Below are 19,060 nucleotides of genomic sequence, written 5' to 3' on the forward strand. Positions count from 1 at the left end.
GGGCTGCCCCTTGGGCAAGTGGAATCTACCAGGGATCGAACCCCGCCCACTACATTGGAAGCTCGGAGTCAGAGCCACCGGACCGCCAGGGAAGTCCCCCCTGATTTTAGATAAAACTTCTCGGCAAGATACCTCACAGTAGATGGTACCTACTTCCTTTCGCGGCGCATTACCAGGGGAAAAAAAAACATCTGGAATCCAGGATATTAAATTTCAGTTCAGTCGCTCAGTCGTATCCGACTCTTTGCGACCCCATGAATCGCAGCACGCCAGGCCTCCCTGTCCATCACCAACTCCCAGACTTAACTCAAACTCACGTCCATCGAGTCGGTGATGCCATCCAGCCATCTCATCCTCTGTCATCCCCTTCTCCTCCTGCCCCCAATTCCTCCCAGTATCAGTCTTTTCCAATGAGTCAACTCTTCGCATGAGGTGCCAAAGTATTGGAGTTTCAGCTTTAGCATCATTCCTTCCAAAGAACACCCAGGACCGATTTCCTTGCAGTCCAAGGGACTCTCAAAGAGTCTTCTCCAGCACCACAGTTCAAAAGCATCAATTCTTCGGCGCTCACAGTCCAACTCTCACATCCATACATGACCACTGGAAAAACCATAGCCTTGACTAGACGAACCTTTGTTGGCAGAATAATGTCTCTACTTTTGAATATGCTATCTAGGTTGGTCATATTAGAACTCCCAAATTACATCTCCCAGAAGGTCTAGGAGGGGCGGGGCTGTCCCACAGGCGTCAGCGAAGCGCATGCGCAGAGAGGCGCACCCTCTCGGCTGCCGTAGCCCGCCTCTTCACTTGTTCTCCCGGTCGTCATGGCGGCTGTTCGGAAACCCGTGCTGCTCGGGCTTCGAGATGCTGCAGTGCACGGCCGTCCCACGGGGCCGAGCGCCTGGACCGCAAGCAAGCTGGGCGGCGTTCCGGTGAGGTGGGGCGCGGGAGCCGGGGTCGGCTGGAGCTGGTGTTGGGCTACGGGGTGAGGGAGTGGGCGAGGTCCCTGGACAAAGTCAGGGTCTGAGCGCCTTCCTTGTCCTCAGGACGCCCTGCCCGCCGTGGCAGCTCCGAGGCCGGTGTGTGAACTGTGCCGGCAACCGCTTGCCCTCGTGGTGCAGGTGTACTGCCCGCTGGAAGGCTCTCCTTTTCATCGACTCCTGCACGTGTTCGCTTGCCCTCGCCCTGAGTGCGGTAGCGGCGGGGCGCGCAGGTAGGCGGGGAAGTAGCTGAGCTGCCCACAGGATTTATGTCGAGTGGGCGGGAGCGGCGGCCGCGCCAGCTGCACCGGGAGGGGACTGGCCAGCCCTCCGGCAGTTGGCGATGCAGTCCTCACCGCGGTTTTTCTTTACTATGAAGTTGGAAGGTGTTCCGCTCCCAGTGCCTGCAGATGAGAGAGAAAGAGACTCAGGACGCTCAGGTAACGCAGTTGTGACTATCATATTGTTGTTTAGTCGCTAAATCGTGTCTCTTTGCGACCCCATGGACTGCCTGCAAAGATAGGACTGCAGAACAAAATCCAGCTTTTCTTTCCCAATAAATGTTGCTTTATATATTCACTGAGTTCTTAATGTGTGCGAAGCATTGTGCTAGCAATAATAGGAATAAAAAGGTGGTGTTTGCCTATATTTCTTGGGGTTCAATTGCAGATAATAGAAAAGCGTTTTGACTTTTTATAGCTGAGACTGATTTAAAGTTAAGTTTTTCCTTATCTTACTAGATAGGCTGGAGGAAATTACTCCAGGAGTGACCAGCAGAACTACACCTCAGAACTGTCCTGTCAGGGAGCTGCCATGACACCCCTCATGCAGTCTGGAAGCCCAGATGTATTCTGATGAAGTTGCCCTTGTCGGAACTGTTGACTCCAGAGCCTTGCTCTGTCTCCATCTACATACCAGCTGCCTTTTGCTTCATGGTCACTCTTTCTACTTCATTCTGTCAAGTTTGTCTCTCTAGTGTTCCTTATGAGCGGACCCCCTGACCATATCTAGAACCCTAGCTGCTTAGGAGTCTGGGAAATGTAGTTCTTTCTTACCAGCTTCTGTAGTATATGAAGCACAACTGAAAGCGGTGTTGAAGAAACCACCATAGTATATCTGCCACAGTGCCCCTGAAAAGGAAACACAACATTCCTCACCTCCAACATGCTTTTGAGTAAACCATGAGGTGCTGGAGTGGGAGGGGCAGATGTAAGGTTCCTTCAGGAAGGTGAAGGATTAGGTGGCTCAGGAAGCCAAGGGAACAGTGTGCTTGAACCTCATTCGCTGGGTATTTTTCCAGAAACAGGAAAATGGCCTCACAGCTGAGGATTGGTGTGAAGGTGCAGATGACTGGGGAAGTGACAGTGAGGAAGCGTCTCCACTGCAGCCTGTCTCGGAGTTTGGAAATGATTTGAGCAATGCCAAGGACAGAGACTGGACCTCCCAGCTCCAGGACCTCCGCCTGCAGGATACTGTCCCAGGTGTTGCTCCTCCTGCACCTCCTGGGGGAGGGCCGGCCTTGCCTCCTTCGGTGCCGCAGTTCCTGCCCTATTACATCTGTGTCGTCGATGAGGATGACTACACGGACTTCATCAGTCTGGACCATGCTCAGAGCCTTCTGAGGGAGTATCAGCAGAGAGAAGGAGTTGATATGGAACAGCTGCTTTCCCAAAGGTGAGTGTGTGTGCTGTTGAGTTTGAGAGGTGGTTTGATCAGGAGGCTTCCAGAGTTGGTACTCTTTGGTTTTATCCTCAAAACTGGGGATACTTTTTCAGGCAGAACTTTTTCAGGTCTGACACACCTACAGGCGTGTTGGTGTTTGAAAATACTCCATAATGGAGAAAGACATGACAAGAGCCGGTGGGTATATGACTTTTTATTTTGTTTATTTATTTGTTTTATTTTTGGCTGCCCTGAGTCTTTGTTGCTGTACACAGGCTTTCTCTAGTTGCGACGAGTCGGGGCTACTCTCTATTTGTAACGTGCAGGCTTCTCATTGCAGTGGCTTCTCTTATTGCAGAGCTGGGACTCTAGAGTCTGGGCTCAGTAGTTGTGGTGCATGGGCTTAGTTGTCATGAGATATGGGGGAATCTTCCTGGACCATGGATTGAACCAGCATCCCCTGCACTGCAGGGCGGATTCTTAACCACGGGACCACCAGGGAAGCCCCATGATGACTTTTTACATTGCAAATAATTATCCAGTGTTGAAAATGGCTAAGAAGCAGGGCTTGGGAGAAAGTTGGGCAGGGGGTTACTGTTATTCGTTATAAAGTGTTAAACTTATGATTTTTAAGTTATGTACGTATATTTTACTGTGGTAAAGTTTTTAAAATTGTGTACTCTGTTTCTTTTTTAAAAAACTTATCTATTTATTTAGGCCGCCCAGAGCAGCTTGTGGGATTTTAGTTCTGCAACCAGGGATTCAATCTGGGCCCTCAGCAGTGAGAATGTGGAGTCCTAACTAGTGGACTACCCGGAAATTCCCTGTGTACTGTTCTAAATACAGTTAATTCTCTGAATGTAGACACACAAAAGTGTTTTCTGCTTTTCTTTTTAGTCTGTCTAGTGATGGTGATGAAAAATATGAGAAGACTGTAATTAAAAGTGGAGATAAGATGTTTTACAAATTCATGAAGAGAATTGCTGCTTGTCAGGAGCAGATTTTAAGGTAAATGCACATTTCCTTTTATTGTTTTTCTTGTTGATGCAAAAGTAATGTGTGTTAGTTAGGAAAACACAGAAAAACAGAACAAGAAAACCAAAATCTACAATATTCCCCAAACCAAGAAGCTAAGATTTTAGTGTATTAAGTTATTTTTTACATATCTGAATGTATATGTGTAAGTAGGTATTGTGTGTATTCTTTTATTGTTGTGAATTGGGGTCATGGAATATAGCTATTCTCTTTTCATAAACATTCATTGGTATTGAGGGTTTCCCTATGTATTAAAAATTCTTCCAAGTGATTTTCTTCTGTTTTATTTTATTTTATTTTTTGCCTCCCTCCCCGCCCCCCTCTTCTGTTTTAAATTTAAATTTAAAACACATTTTTAGGACTCAAAAACATAGAAGTATGTACATGTGCATATATGTATAAATATAACGGAATAATTCCTTTCCTACTATTCATATCTATCAGGTCATCACTGTTGTTAGTTCCTGTGTGTGCTTATGTAATTTCTTTATGCATGTCAAAGCAAATGTCACATGTTACTTTCCTTTTTTTTTTTTTTAATCACAAGAAAGCATTCAAGAAACATTCTGTTTCCTGCTTTTTCAACTGTGCTATTATCTATTATTGTATCTTTTCAGAACATTAAGAACTATATTAAAAAAAAAAGTTACTGTAGTCCCATGTCCATTTTACTTGTTGATGGACTTTTAGTGAGCAAGTATTTCTCTAGGATGCATTTCCTGAAGTGGCATAGTTAAGCAGAAGGGTTTATGCAATTGTGGTTTTAATTGCTAGCACCCAGTTTTCTCCCATTGGACTTTTAATTCCTGCTGGCAATATATGATCTTTAATTCCTACTGGCAACCTATAAGTGCCTGTTTTCCGGTGGCCTTGCCAGCAGGGTGAGGTTCATGCTTTTGTATTTCTGTCAATTCACGGTGAAAAAGGGCATCTTGGTATAATATTACCTGATTTTTTTCTTATGAATATCTTCTTCTGTGTTGTGGAATTACTTCTGTTGGGTGGGCCAAAAGTTTGTTCAGGTTTTTCTGTAAGATCTTACAGAAACCTTTTTGGCCTCCCTATTGTCTATTCATAACCTTTACCCATTTTTCCATAAGTTCTTGTTCCTTTTGATTTTTAGGAACTTTTTATCTATTAGAGAGATTATGATGATTAATTTTATATGATTAAAATCATCATGATTTATTTTCTGGGCCTGTTTGTTTTTTGACTTTGCTTGTGGCAGTATTGTTGGGTGTTTGATTGTTTCCATCTGGTTTGTTTCAGTTTTGCATAGTTTAGTGCTGCAGTATGCATCCTGTTTACAACTCCTGGAATGTCGTAGTGATTTCTGTCTAAGCTAGTTCTAGGAGCGAAATTGAGGATTGAAATTTTGAAGTTTAAAGGTTCGTGATACATATTGTTCGACTGTAGTTTTTATTCCAGAGTACAAAGTCAGACTTTACTCTTGATTCTTGGCATCCTAATTTTATTGATGATAATTCACTTTATTTCTCCTTACTTTAATTAGGCATGACAACTAGAGATGCTGTGTTGAAAACATGCCCAAATTATGAAACCTTCAAGCCCCTCAGTAGTGACAGTAATTCTTAGTTGGAGACCACCCTTTGGGAGGGGCCTCTTCACTGATGAGACTCAATGCTCACACTGATCCTCTCCTCCTCCAGGGCTGAGTTATTGTGTGCTGGGCTTGGAGTTGGTCCAATAACAACCGCTCTTGGTGCTGGCCACAAAAGTACCTGGTCTGGTCAGAGGAGACAGGACACTATATGCTATGATAGGTGCCCAACGGAGATGTGAACAAGTGTGCCAGCAACCCAGAGGAGGGACCAGGGGCCTTTGCCTGTTTCATCAGGAAAGGCACCATGCGGGAGACACACTTGGAGCCCCTAGCCCATACCCTGTAGGATAAAGGCCAAGGATGCTTTGTGTCACAGAAGTAACTGATGAAGGAAAAAGATAGCCAAGTGCATCATGGCGGGATAGGGGCAAGCCAGTGGGCTGGACACCATGGTGTCTGAAGTGAGAACAGCTTGGTTCTTGCCTCCCACAGCTCCAAACCTTGACCTCCTTTAGGACACACACCCTTGTTGTCCTCCTTGACAGACTGGGTACTCCCCAGACTTGGTGTCTAGAACTGGCATGGATTAGGTATGTTTTCAATCCATTTCTTACTAAAGAATTTGTATTTTATTCTGTAGCCAGTGGATGCCAGGGGAGTGATATGATCACTCGAGATTCAAGGAATCCAGGTGAGAGATGGTATAAGGTTTTGGATCAAGGCAGAGGATGTGGGAAACAGGGAATGAGTTTGGGAGATGTTTGTATAATGGCAGTTCTTGGTGACCCTTGGATATGAGAGTAAAAGATTGGAAGGCAACAAAGTGGTTTTGAGCTTCTGGCTTGTGAAATTGGATGAGTGTTGATGCAGTGCTGGAGATGAGGATTTCGGAGGGTGTTATTTGGGGGGTGGAGTCTTGATTGTTCTTAGACTACAGAGTGTGTCTTTGTCATTTGATTTACATCTTTGAAACTAAATCTTTGTTATAGTAGTTTTGGTTTTATTTCCCTTGCACATTCTACTTTACAAGTTTCTTATACCGAAGCCATAATACTTTGTAATAAGTAACAACTGCCTAGAGGATATTGAATAAGAGGTCTTGGAAGTTCAGGGCCTGGGTTTTCCATTTCTAGTTGAAGGTCCATGGGCAATTCACTTAACCTTTCTTATCCTCAGTGCCTCGTCTCCAAAATGAGGATGATAATACAACTACCTATTTCTTAGGATCCCTCTGGGAACTAAATGAGGTGATGATGAAAATACTCTGTACAACCATAAATACTGACTGTTGTTTGAAACCCACTATGCTGTTTTGGGGAAGCAGAGATCTATAAGGATCTCTTAATGGTATTGGTGTACTTATGTATTCATGATCTTTGGCAGTGAGGACAGTATGTTATTCTCATGCAAAGCATAGTACCTACATATAGTAGGTATTTGTGATACCGGTACATTTTCAAACATGGTAGGGATGAAAAGAACCTTGGTTTTGGTCTTAGAAGACTTGGCCTTGGGGCAGATGACTATTTACTCTTCTGTAAAATGGGCCTAATGCCTACTTTGTAGGATGTTTGGAAGGATTCAGTGAGCACGTTCATTCATTCAGCTAATATTTACAGAGTCTACGCCAGATGTTAGGTGCTGTTATAGATGCTGCAGGTACAACAGAAAATGACACAAAGTCCTTGTTTTTATATATTTTACCTTCTAGTGAGAGAGTTTAAAAATAAAAAGATACATTGTGTGATTTCCACAAGTGATAAATGAGGAAAATAAAACATAACTTCTAAATAGGATGTCACAGAGGCTCTCAGAGGAAATGACATATCCAGCAGGTTATAGTATATAAAAATGACAACACAGGGAAAACGTGGAAAAATGGGTCTAGATACAGTGGTCAGAGTAAAATCACGTGGTCTCTCTATCCTAATACCTGGTTACAGTGAATATAAAAAGTAAAAATCAACCAAAAATAAAGTAGAAAAAAACAAACTTTAAAAAGAAAATCCCTTCCATCTGCATTGAAATAAGGAAAGAAACTTAATACCATAAAACTCAAAGTGGCAATCCAGGATGTGATATCACTAAAAGTCTAATACAGTTCTGGATGCCTCACATGTATTTATTTATATAGTTAACTTTCTTTTCACAGAGGAAGGTACATTTCTGTACCTTCAGTGTGAGTTCTAGCCATTCAACCTTCTCTCACTTCTTGAAGATACACTGATAAGTCCACAGCATCCTGAGAATTGTGGTAATAATGTTGAGTCTGGAAAGAAGCAAACAGGAGAAGAATCTGTATCTTCTGCTGTAGCGCTTTTGGCCACACAACTGGGTGTGGTGCGGGTGAAGATACAGGGAATTAGGAATTGCCTCTCAGAAGCAAAAGTTGGGTTCCATGATACGATACAGAAATGATAAAGAAGTCAAGGGCAATTTCTTGCCCATTAGAGTGGGATCCCCCAACATGTAAGACATTTTACACTATCTCAGTAAAAAGGAAGCCCAGGTGTTCTAGTAGATTGCACTGAGTCTTACAGAACTCTACCCCCACCCCGATTCACCTACAGAAGAGTACAAGAAATGAAAAATGTGTTTGGAGAAGGGGAAAAGAACAGACCTCTGATGTGAGATTGACAGGAAGTCAGTAAGAAAACCCACACATTGTTTTGGAGCAAACTGGTGGTCTAAACAGAGTTGCCCTCTTGAGGCCTGAACTAGCTGAAAAGTGGCAGGCCACCCATGTAATCATACTGTTGGTAGTAAAATTAGAGAAGTGAATAGTGCATACAAAAATGCGCCAAGAACCATATCTGGAAGAAAAGATAATCTGAGGAACACATAATTCCCAGCAGAGTTTTCAAGATACAGATGAACTTTGTAAGACAATGTGTTCAGTAAAACCAAGAGCTCCAAGTTGAGAAAATAAGATGCCAAGGGAAGTTGAATTGCTAAAGAAATCAAGCCACACATTGTGTATCTAATAAATTTAGAAGTAGTCGACTTGGCTGAAAATCAAAGTACTGATGTGAAGAGAGTTTCAAAAATCTCATGAATGCTGAACAAAAAGACAAAGTAATTAGAAGGCGCTATCTTGGAAGGTCGGAGAAGGCAATGGCACCCCACTCCAGTACTCTTGCCTGGAAAATCCCATGGACGGAGAACCCTGGTGGGCCGAGGTCCATGGGGTTGCTGAGAGTCGGACACAACTGAGCGACTTCACTTTCACTTTTCACATTCATGCATTGGAGAAGGAAATGGCAACCCACTCCAGTGTTCTTGCCTGGAGAATCCCAGGGACGGGGGAGCCTGGTGGGCTGCTGTCTATGGGGTCGCACAGAGTCGGACACGACTGAAGCGACTTAGCAGCAGCAGCAGCATCTTGGAAGGTGGATAAATATAATTGCTATAAAGATAACAGGTGTCCAAAGAAGAGAACTCAACAAATGGATCCAAAACAATACTCAAAGATAAAATAGGATATTTTCTCCAAAATGAAATAAGAACTAAATCTGGGGATATTAAAGTACATTGATGACAAGAGTGATTGAAGTGAGAGACTTAATCTGGTGGTTGTTTTAAAAATATTGTCCATGAGGGTCCTATTGTATGGCACAGGGAACTGTAATCAGTATCCTGTGATAAACCATAATGGAAAAGAAAGAAAAAGAGTCACTTTGCTGTACAGCAGAAGTTAAACACACATTGTAAATCAACTATACTTCAATGAAATTTTTAAAAGCATAAAGTGTGTCTGAAAAGTTCATCATTTTGGCTATGGCTCTCCATGTATTTATTTTCTTTATGGGTTAGTTTTTTCTGCTTCTTTGCATATCTAGTAACTTAAAAAAATATTTACTGGAAACTGTATGTTGGAGGAAAATAGATACTGAAGTTGATACTCATCCCTTAGGGGTGCACACCCCTTCTTCTGTAAGGCCAGAACTGTGGGGAGCTGAGTCTCAATCTGCAATTGAGCAGAGTCTGGGCTTTGTTGCAGTTTTAGTTCAATTTAGTTCAATATTAGCTTTAGTGCCTTCATCTAGACTTTAAATCAAGCATTGATAAGAATTCAGATGTCTTGCTATCATTTCCAGCCTTGCAGCTAGTTTTCTGGGCCTTTGATTTTCTTTGCTATCTGGTTTTGCTCCGGATATTCTCCAAGAAAGAAACAAAATCGATTAAGTGTAGTCTTGGATGTTAACATGTGACTTGTATGTGGCCTTAATTCAGCGTTCTTTTTCTCCTTATTCTAGGTACTCCTGGAGTGGAGAACCACTTTTTTTGACCTGCCCTACATCAGAAGTCACTGAACTCCCAGCCTGCAGCTACTGTGGAGCCCGAAGGATATTTGAGTTTCAGCTTATGCCAGCACTGGTCAGCATGCTCAGAAGTGCTAATTTAGGTAAAGGGCCCTTTATTTATTTGAGTTTGTGGGTTTCTGGCACTAATTTGGGATTAGTTTTTAAAATGAAAACCTAGTGTTTCATCTTTGTTTCCTTATAAAATATAAGCATTACAGAAAATTTGGGAACTTAGAATAATTTTTAGGAGACATATTTGTTGCTTCCGTTCGGGGCTAGTATAAATAAAGTTGCTTTGAACATTTGTGTACAGGCCTTTGTATGGACATAGGCTTTTGGATTAAGTATCTAGGAGAAAAGCAGTTGAATCGTGCGGTAGGTGTGTGTTTGACTTTTTAAGACACTGCCACCTTGTTTTCTAAAGAGCCTGTGCCACTTACATCACAACTGACAGTACATGAGAGTTGCACCTCCTTGGCAATACTCGACACGGTCTGTCGTGTTCATTTCAGTCTCATGAGTGTGTAGCGACATCGCATGGTTTTCATTTGTGTTTCTCTAATAACTAATGATTTTGAGCATCATTTTCATGTGCTGATTTATCACTATATATTTTCTCTGGTGAAGTGTCTGTTCTAATCATTTTCTCTTTCTAAAATTTGGGTAGTTTGTCTTCTTATTGAATTCTGAGAGTTTTGTATGTATTCTGGATACAAGTCCTTCATCTGGTATATAATGTACAAATATTTTCTCTAAGTCTAGCTTGCCAATTTTTATTTTGGGGTTTTTTTTCTTTTTTTTTTTAGTGTAGACTTTATTCTTTAGAAGCTTTCAATTTACAGAGAAATTGCGAAATAAGGACCTAGAATTCCCATATACCTCACGTCCAGTTTCCCCTTTATTAAAATAAATTTATACTAATACAGTACTTTTGTTATAATTAATGAGCCAATATTAATACATTATTAACTAAAGTCCATAGTTTATTTAGATTTCCTTAGTTTTTACCTAATATCCAAGAGCCCATCCAGGATATCACTTAGTGTGTCTCTTGCCTGTGATGAAAATTCAGACTTCCTCATTTTTCTTAAGCAAGATTTTTTTAAAAGAAATATTTATTTATTTATTTGGCTGCACCAGGTCTTTGTTGCAGCATGTGGGATTTTTAGCTGTAGAATGTGGGATCTAGTTCCCTGACCAGGGATCAGACCTGACCCCCTGCATTGTGAGTGTGGAGTCTTAGCCACTGGACCACCAGAGACATGCCAGGACTGCCTCGTTTTTGATGACTTTGACAATTTGTGGGAGTACTGGTCACTTATTTTGTAAGATGCCCCTCTTTTGGATTCATCTGATTTTTTTTCTCATAATTAGAATGAGACTACAGATTATTGAGAAGAAAATCATGGGGTGTGGGGTAAAGTGCCATTTTCTTCCTGTCACTCATCTTATCAAGGGTGCCTCTTTAAACATTGATTGTTGATGTTGGCTGGTATTTTAGGTTTGTCCACTTGAAAACAGTGCCTTTTTCTCCCCCTTCCATAAAGTACTGACTTGTCTTTTTATTCTCTAAACTGTCCTTTTAAAAACAGTTTTTAATTTTGAAGCACAATTTATTAATCTTTTCTTATATGAATTATGTTTGTGATATCTTGTCTAAGAAATGATTGCTTAGCCCAAGGACACAAGTTTTGTTTCTAGTTTTACATTTAGATTTATGTCCATTTTGAGTTAAATTTTATATATGGTATAAGGTATGGTTCAAGTTCCTTCTTTTCCATGTGAATATCCAGTTGTTTCAGCACCACTTATTGATAAGACTCTTCTTCTCTGCTCAAGTATCTTTTACCTTTGTTGAATATTGGTTGTCCATATATGTGTTAATTTGTTTCTGTACTCTTTATTCTGCATTCTGTTCCATTAATCTGTTTTTCTGTTTTGACACCACTGCCACACTATCTTGACCACTGTAGCTTTGTAAGATTTGTTGTTGTTGTTTAGTCACTACGTCATGTTTGACCCTTTGCGACCCCATGGACTGCAGCATGACAGGCTCCCATGTCCTTCACTGTCTCCCAGAGTTTGCTCAGATTCATGTCCATTGAGTCCATGATGTTATCTAACCATCTCATCCTCTGCCGCTCCCTTCTCCTTTTGCCTTCAGTCTTTCCCAGCATCAGGGTCTTTTCCAGTGAGTCAGTTTTTCTTATCACGTGGCCAAAATATTGGATTTGTAACTTGGTTGTATCAGTCTTTCAGCTTTATTCTTCCTTTTCAAAAATATTTTGACTCTTCCAGATCATTTGCATTTCTGTGGGGTTTTTTAAAATTGCATTTTATTTCTTAATTCTTTAACTGAGCTGTCCGATAAGTTAGCCATTCTATATGTGCATGCTCAGTCACTCAGTCATGTCTGACTGTTTGCGACCCCATGGATTGCAGCCTGCCAGGCTCCTGTGTCCTTGGGATTCTGCAGCCAAGAATACTGGAGTGGGTTGCTATTTCCTCAACTTCTTAAAAAAGTAAAAGACTTTCTGGGATTTTGTTTGGTATTGCGTTGGTTCTCTGGATCAGATCGAGGAGAATTGACATCTTAACAATGTTGAGTCTTCCAGTCCATGTAACTAGTATCTCTCTCCATTTATTTAGGTTCTCTTTAATTTCTTGCAATAGAGTCTTATACTTTTCGGTGTAGAGTCTTGCATATCTTTTTTCAGTTTTGTGTCTATGTGTTAAATGTTTTTTTATGCTATGATAAATGGCATTTAAAAAATTTCAGTTTCTGATGTTTGCTGCTAGTATTAATATGTTTAAATATAACTGATTTTTTGAAAAATGTATTATAAAATACACGTACTTAAAAATTGACCATTTTAGCCGTTTCTTTAAGTGTATAATTTAGTGATATTAAATATATTCACAGTGTTATGTAACTGTCACCACTATTTTATTCCCAGAACTTTTTTGTTATCCCAAACAAAAAAATCAGTCTGTACTCATTAACTACTCTGCCCCTCCCGTAAAAGAATGAGCCCCACCCCCCACCCCAGCTCATTTTCTCTTCCCCTAGTTGCTGGTAACCTCTATTCTGTCCATTTCTGTCTCTTTGAATTTGCCTATTCTAGACACCTGACATAAGTGGAATCATATGATGTTTGTCCTTTTGTGTCTGGCTCATTTCATTTATCATAATATCTTCAGGGCTCATGTTGTAGCATGTATCAAAATTTCTTTCCTTTTTATAGTTCATTCATGATATACAGAGTTCACTGTATAATACAGATTTTTTAAATTCTTTAACTTGGTGGTGGGGCTTTCCATCTTTTGGCTACTATGAGTAATGCTGCTGGTAACATTGGATACAGATACATTTGAGTCACTGTTTTTAGTGTTTTTGGGTATATCCTCTGAATGGCATCCCTGGGTCTTAATTTCTTTATTTTTTTGGCTGCACTGTGCAGCATGTGGGATCTTAGTTCCCTGCCCAGGGATGGAACCTATGCCCCTTGCAGCGGAAACATGGAATCCTGACCACTGGACTACCAGGGAAGTCCCCAACCATGTCATCTTAAGAGCTGTAAACACATATGTTGAAAACAAAGACAAATCAGTGACCTAATTGTTTACCTTAAGGAACTAGAAAAAGAAGACCAACCAACCAAAACTCACAGAAGAAAGGAAAGAATAAAGGCTAGGGCAGAGCCTTTAAGGATAATATAAAAACAACAGAAAACTGTTCAGAACCAAGTTTTTTGCTGTGGATTCGTTAGGATTTTCTACATATAATATCAGATCATCTGTATTTCCTAATATATATTTTATGGGGCTTCCCAGGTGGCGCTAATGGTTAAGAACCCACCTGCCAATGCAGGAGACCTAGAGACTTGGGTTCAGTCCCTGGGTTGAGAAGATCCCCTGGAGGAGGGCATGGCAACCCACTCCAGTATCCTTGCTTAGTTGCAAAGAGTCGGACACCACTGAGATGACTTAGAGCTTCATATATATATATATATATATATATATATGTACATATATGTACATATATATACACACATACATATTGCTGTTTGCTAAATATAAGTATTTTACATGGACTAGGGACTGATTACATTTGATCTTTATAACCACTGAGTATTCATATGTGTATTTAAAGTACTTTTTAGAACAGACATGAAAATACTGAATTCACAAAACACGTTTATCCATTGTACAGTATTTTAAAAGTTATTGTGGTTTAATTTTAGGAGCAGAAATTTTCTCTGTTAAGATTATAAGCTAACCAAGGCACACATTTGGCAAAATCATACACAGTTGAGGAATAATGGCTTCTACCTCTTTGCACAGCTGCCATAGTCACTCATGTATAATGAGTGAGTCACTCATGATGATGGGCTTTCTTATGTCAACATTATCTTTTTCCAGTTTATCAATAATTACCTAAGATGCATCATGTACATTTTTTCTTTTATTTCAATATAATCAGTAAATCTTTCCTCTGTGGTGATGAACGTGTTCTTAACACGAACACGCTTTGTCATGTGACGTCACTGTCACATGGGCTACTTCTTGTACACCATCAAAAGCAAGGAAAATTGTTTGCTTTTTATATTCCCAACTTAAATTTATATTTCAATTTAACCTGATTTCTCAGGACCATTTTACATATTCTTTGAATTGCATTAAACCCATAAGAAAGTGAAATTGAAAGTCGCTCAGTCGTGTCCGACTCTTTGCAACCCCAGGGACTATACAGTCCTTGAAATTCTCCAGGCCAGAACATTGGAGTGGGTAGCCCTTACCTTCTCCAGGGGATCTTCTCAACCCAGGAATTGAACTCAGGTCTCCTGCATTGCAGGTGGATTCTTTACCAGCTGAGCTACCAGGGAAGCCCTAAAAACACACAGGAAGAGATCACTGTTTATCTTTATCTACATCACTAGCTATATGGACATTATAATAACATGTAAGTTTTACTTCATTGAAAAGCATTTCAGGGTTTGATCTTAGTATAATTTTTCAAAGGGGTAACTTATTTCTAGGACAAAATATAGCAACAGCTAAAATAATTTGGGAGACTACTATTTCAGTTTCTTTAAATTTGTTACTTTCGGGGGCTTCCCTCCTGGTCCATTGGTTAAAACTCCCCACTTCCATTGCAGGGAGTGCAAGTTCAGTCCTTAGTCAAGGAAGTTCCACTAGTCGTGAGGTGCCACCAAAAAAAAAAGAAAAGAAAAATCATCACTTTCTAGTAACTATCCTAGGAACTGATGAGTTCTACATATGTTTTAAACAATTCTTATTTGAAAACATCAAGATGAAAAACTGAATGTTTGTGGTCAGATTCTGTTATCATCATTCTAATAAGAATATTTGAGTTGCAGATAATTTGATTTTGTTCTGTTAGTGTGGAAATGTAAGTACAGAGACAAAAACAAGCATTCTTGGAAAAAAGATCAGATCAATAGAGATAATTTTACTTCCTCCTTTCTGATTTGGATGCCTTTTATTTCTTTTTCTTGTCCCATTGCTTTGTATAGAACTTCTTCATTGAATATAAGTTGCAAAAGTGGGGATCCTTGTCTTGTTCGTGGTCTTAGGGGAATAGCTTTTAGTTTTTCACCATTGAGTATTATGTTAACTGTGAGTTTTTCATGTATATGGCCTTTTTCAGTTTGAGGAATTTACCTTCTATTCCTCATTTACTGAGTGATTTTTATCACTACAGGGTTTTGAATTTTATCAAATGCTTTTTTCTGCATCAATTGAGATATCATGTAATTCTATTGATTCTATTAATGTGGCATATTACACTGATTTTGGTATGTTTAAACATCTTTTCATTCTTGGGATAAATCTCATTGACTCATAGGATATAAACTTTTTATAAGGTCCCCTTTTTTGGTTTGTTTTTATGAGTTTAGTATCTTCTTTCATATCTTTGGGATGTGTTCTGTTTTTTTTAAATTTTTACTTGTTTCCTGCATTTTCTATTTCCTGCAGTTTACCTTTTTTTCTCTGCTTGTTTTGATCCCTGAGTTTTCTATTGAAGATTTTCTGTAAATATCTGGTAAACCTTGGAAATCACCATTATTTGCCCATGTGTAGGATCATTCCAGTCATCATTCTTGACATAAATGCAGACAGAAAGTTAAAATAGATGTATGACTAGAAATTTTTTTTCTAAAAAGGAAAAGATTTAGTAATACTAAAGTACTAGAATAAATTCATGAAAATTTAACATAAGAAAAATTAAGTGTAAGTGAAGGAGCTGCTGGACTTTTTAGGTAATGGGTTCTTTATTAAAAGAGGCCCTAGTTTCTAAAAGATCTTCTGAAATTAAGAAAATTATATTCATTTCATATTTCCATTTTAAATGGTTTGTATTTGACCCTTTAATAGATAAGGAAATGTTTACCCTACTCCATCTCCACATATTTTAGTATCAGTTTTGCTTTATTAAAGTTATCAGTCTGTATTTTGGAAACATAATTCTCATAGCTGTTTAGCCTGTGAATTCTTTATGCTGTTCTCTCCTAGTTGGATTCCACCATGTAATTGCCTCAAAGAGGGCTCGCAGGTGTGAGCCCTAACTAGTCTGCCTTTCTAGTTGAAGGACAACTTATATGTAAAGTTATTAAGCCCCACTTTCTTTCTTCAAAACTTGGTCAACCCCATGCTGTCACCTTCTAATAGTGAGGGCCCCACCAGCCCTTTTATCTGGTACCTCCTGTCATCTCCCATGGCTGGGCCTCACTGGAAGTACATTTTTCTGAAAATCCCTGAGATCTTTCACGATCATATAGATATCTTTTGGCATTGAATGTTGCTTTGTGGAAGTCTAAAGGTGGACTGATGCCCCTCCACCCTTTGTAACTAACACTGACACCATAGAACTTTCTTTATCCATGAAGTCCAGTCAGTGAACTAACAGGTCTTACGGTCCCATTGTTCTGTAATTCTTGTTTACTTATTTTAGCTGCACTAGGTCTTAGGTATGGCATGAGAGATCTTCGATTTTTGTTGTGGCATGCAGGACCATTAGCTGCATCATGAGAACTTTTAGTTGAGGCATGTGGGATCTAGTTCCCTGACCAGGGATTGAACCCTGGCCTCCTGTTGAGAGGGCAGAGTCTTAGCCACTGAACCACGAGGGAAGTCCCATGCAGTTTTGTTTATCATGGGATTGGATGGGTCTTCGGACCTGCATATTTAGTTTTTCTTGTTTTCTTTCTTTCTTTTTAAGTTGGCCATGCCGTGCGGCTTGCAGGATCTCAGTTCCCCAGCCAGGGGTTGAACCCACACCCTCGGCAGTGAAAGTGAGGAGTTCTAACCACCAGCCTACCAGAGAATTCCCCTGAATGTCTTTTCTGTAGAGTTTGTAGCTTTTCTGTAGAAGCAACACCAGTTGGTTGGGTCACCTTTCTCTTCTCAACTCCATGATAACATCTTTTCTCTTTCCCTCTGCATTCATTGAACTTCTTGGAAGCCTTTCCTTTCTACCTGTAACTAGATTTCACCTGTCTTTTCTGTTTCTTGTGGTTGCTGATGTTTTTTCATTACATGTATAACGGGACTGTTTTGATCTCCATATGCCTCTTTCTCCTCCCTACCCTTCAGTCCCCACTGTGGGAGGTCTCTGGGTTCATGTATAATACTCAGCTATTTCATATTTTATTCTGATTCTTTGCATCTCCTTCTTTCCTCTCCTGGTGGTTACTATTACTGAGGCTGTAGCCTTCTCATGCCCTCTACAAACTGCCTGTTATGCATTTTAGTTGGGAATTTTCTCAAATTCACCAGGTTATTTCTTCAAAATCAGCTCTATTTTACCCTTTTTTGGGACTGTCTTTGACTTTCTTTCCATTATCACCACCTACATTTAATATATATATATATATATATATATATATTTATTTATATATTTATTTATTTGGCTGCTCCAGGTCTTAGTTGCAGCATGAAGAATCTTCTATCTTTGTTGTGGTATGCAGCATGCTATCTCTTTAGTTGTAACATGTGGGATCTAGTTCCCCAACCAGAAATCGAACCCAGGCCCTCTGCACTGGGAGCACGGAGTCTTAGCACTGGACCACCAGGGAAGGCCCAACTGCCTACATTTTTTTTTAAAATTTTTATTTATTTATTTTTGGCTTTGCTGGGTCTTTGTCACTGCATGGGCTTTTCTCTAGTTGTGCCAAGTGGGGGCTCCTCTCTAGTTGCAGTATACAGGGCTTCTTTGGCAGTGGCTCCTCCAGTTGCGCAGCATGGGCTCTAGGGTGCTTGGGCGTCAGGAGCTGCAGCACATGGGCTTCAGTAGCTGTGGCTCCCACACTCTAGAGCACAGGCTTAGTTGCCTCACCAGCTTAGTTGCTCTGCAGCATGTGGGATCTTCCTGACCTGGGGATTGAACCCATGTCCCCTGCATTGGCAGGCAGATTCGTTACCACTGAGCCACCAGGGAGGCCCTGCCTACATTTTTCCTTTGCTGCTCCAAACCAGTTGCTCAACTCATCCTGTTGACTCCTGTTTTCCTATTCTGATATCAACAGGCTTTCTTATTACTCACGTTCTCTTGATGCCATTTTTCCTGGCTCCATCCATTGATACATTTCTATAAATTCTTATCTATTTTCTGCTTTTTGCCTGTATCCTTTCTTGGACGTAGTGTTCTGTTAGTATGACATTTTAAAATGATCTTCAACGTCAAATAGTCTGGATTTGGCCACACCACGCAGGATGCAAGATCTTAGTTCCTCGACCAGGGATTGAACCTGTGCCCCCTGCAGTGGAAGCACAGAGTTTTAACCACTGGACCACCTGGGAAGTACCATATTTTTAAAGTATATTTTGCTTATCTGTTTTGTTTTTTTTTTTAATCAGCAGTCACTTTCTATAGGAATACTGTGACTGTATTGTGACTGAGTGCTAATGAGCACTGTTTTTGCCTTAAGTAATTATTTTTTCAGCTTGTAAGGTAAAACCACTGCCTGTGGCAACATCGGTTATCCTGATATTGAGCAATCCTTCTCCTTCCTATTAGCGTCTTCTGCTTAACCTTTCTGCTTTACAGATAACACTCAAGATGTGCCAGGCTCTGTTCCAAGTATCTTGTATGTACTAGCTTATTTACTCCACACAGCAATCTTATCATCATGATAAATACATAATAATATCATAGAGGTGAAATCACTAGGTGGTAGAGCTGGGTTTGAACCCAAGCAGTCTTGTTCCAGTGTCTGGGCTATATTCACTAAGCAAACTGAATATTGAGTGTATCTCCTAACACTTTCTCTTTATTGGAATCCTGATTATGTTGTATTTTTCAGATCTTTCTGTGGAATTCGGAACCATTCTAATTTACACATGTGAGAAGAGTTGCTGGCCTCAAAATGATCAGGCGCCCATGGAAGAGTTTTGTATTATCCAAGAGGACCCAGATGAATTATTATTTAAGTAGTGCATTTCCTTTTATTTATATAAATTAAACTTTAATGTTTAAATTGTCTTTTTACCTC

At 40.2% G+C, this 19,060-nt stretch overlaps 1 protein-coding gene across 1 annotated transcript; it reads left to right on the plus strand.

Annotated features, from left to right (window-relative positions):
* The first annotated feature begins 794 nt into the window (after positions 1-794).
* On the plus strand, positions 795-19,060 carry PDCD2L (programmed cell death 2 like). Its single transcript, NM_001192129.1, is given in 7 exon segments — positions 795-932; positions 1,047-1,213; positions 1,360-1,420; positions 2,281-2,654; positions 3,540-3,650; positions 9,498-9,646; positions 18,872-19,060. Coding segments are annotated over 7 exon segments (1,101 nt in total). The 5' UTR covers positions 795-824; the 3' UTR covers positions 19,003-19,060.

This window comes from Bos taurus, chromosome 18, assembly GCF_002263795.3.
Source record: "Bos taurus isolate L1 Dominette 01449 registration number 42190680 breed Hereford chromosome 18, ARS-UCD2.0, whole genome shotgun sequence".
Lineage (NCBI taxonomy): Eukaryota > Metazoa > Chordata > Mammalia > Artiodactyla > Bovidae > Bos > Bos taurus.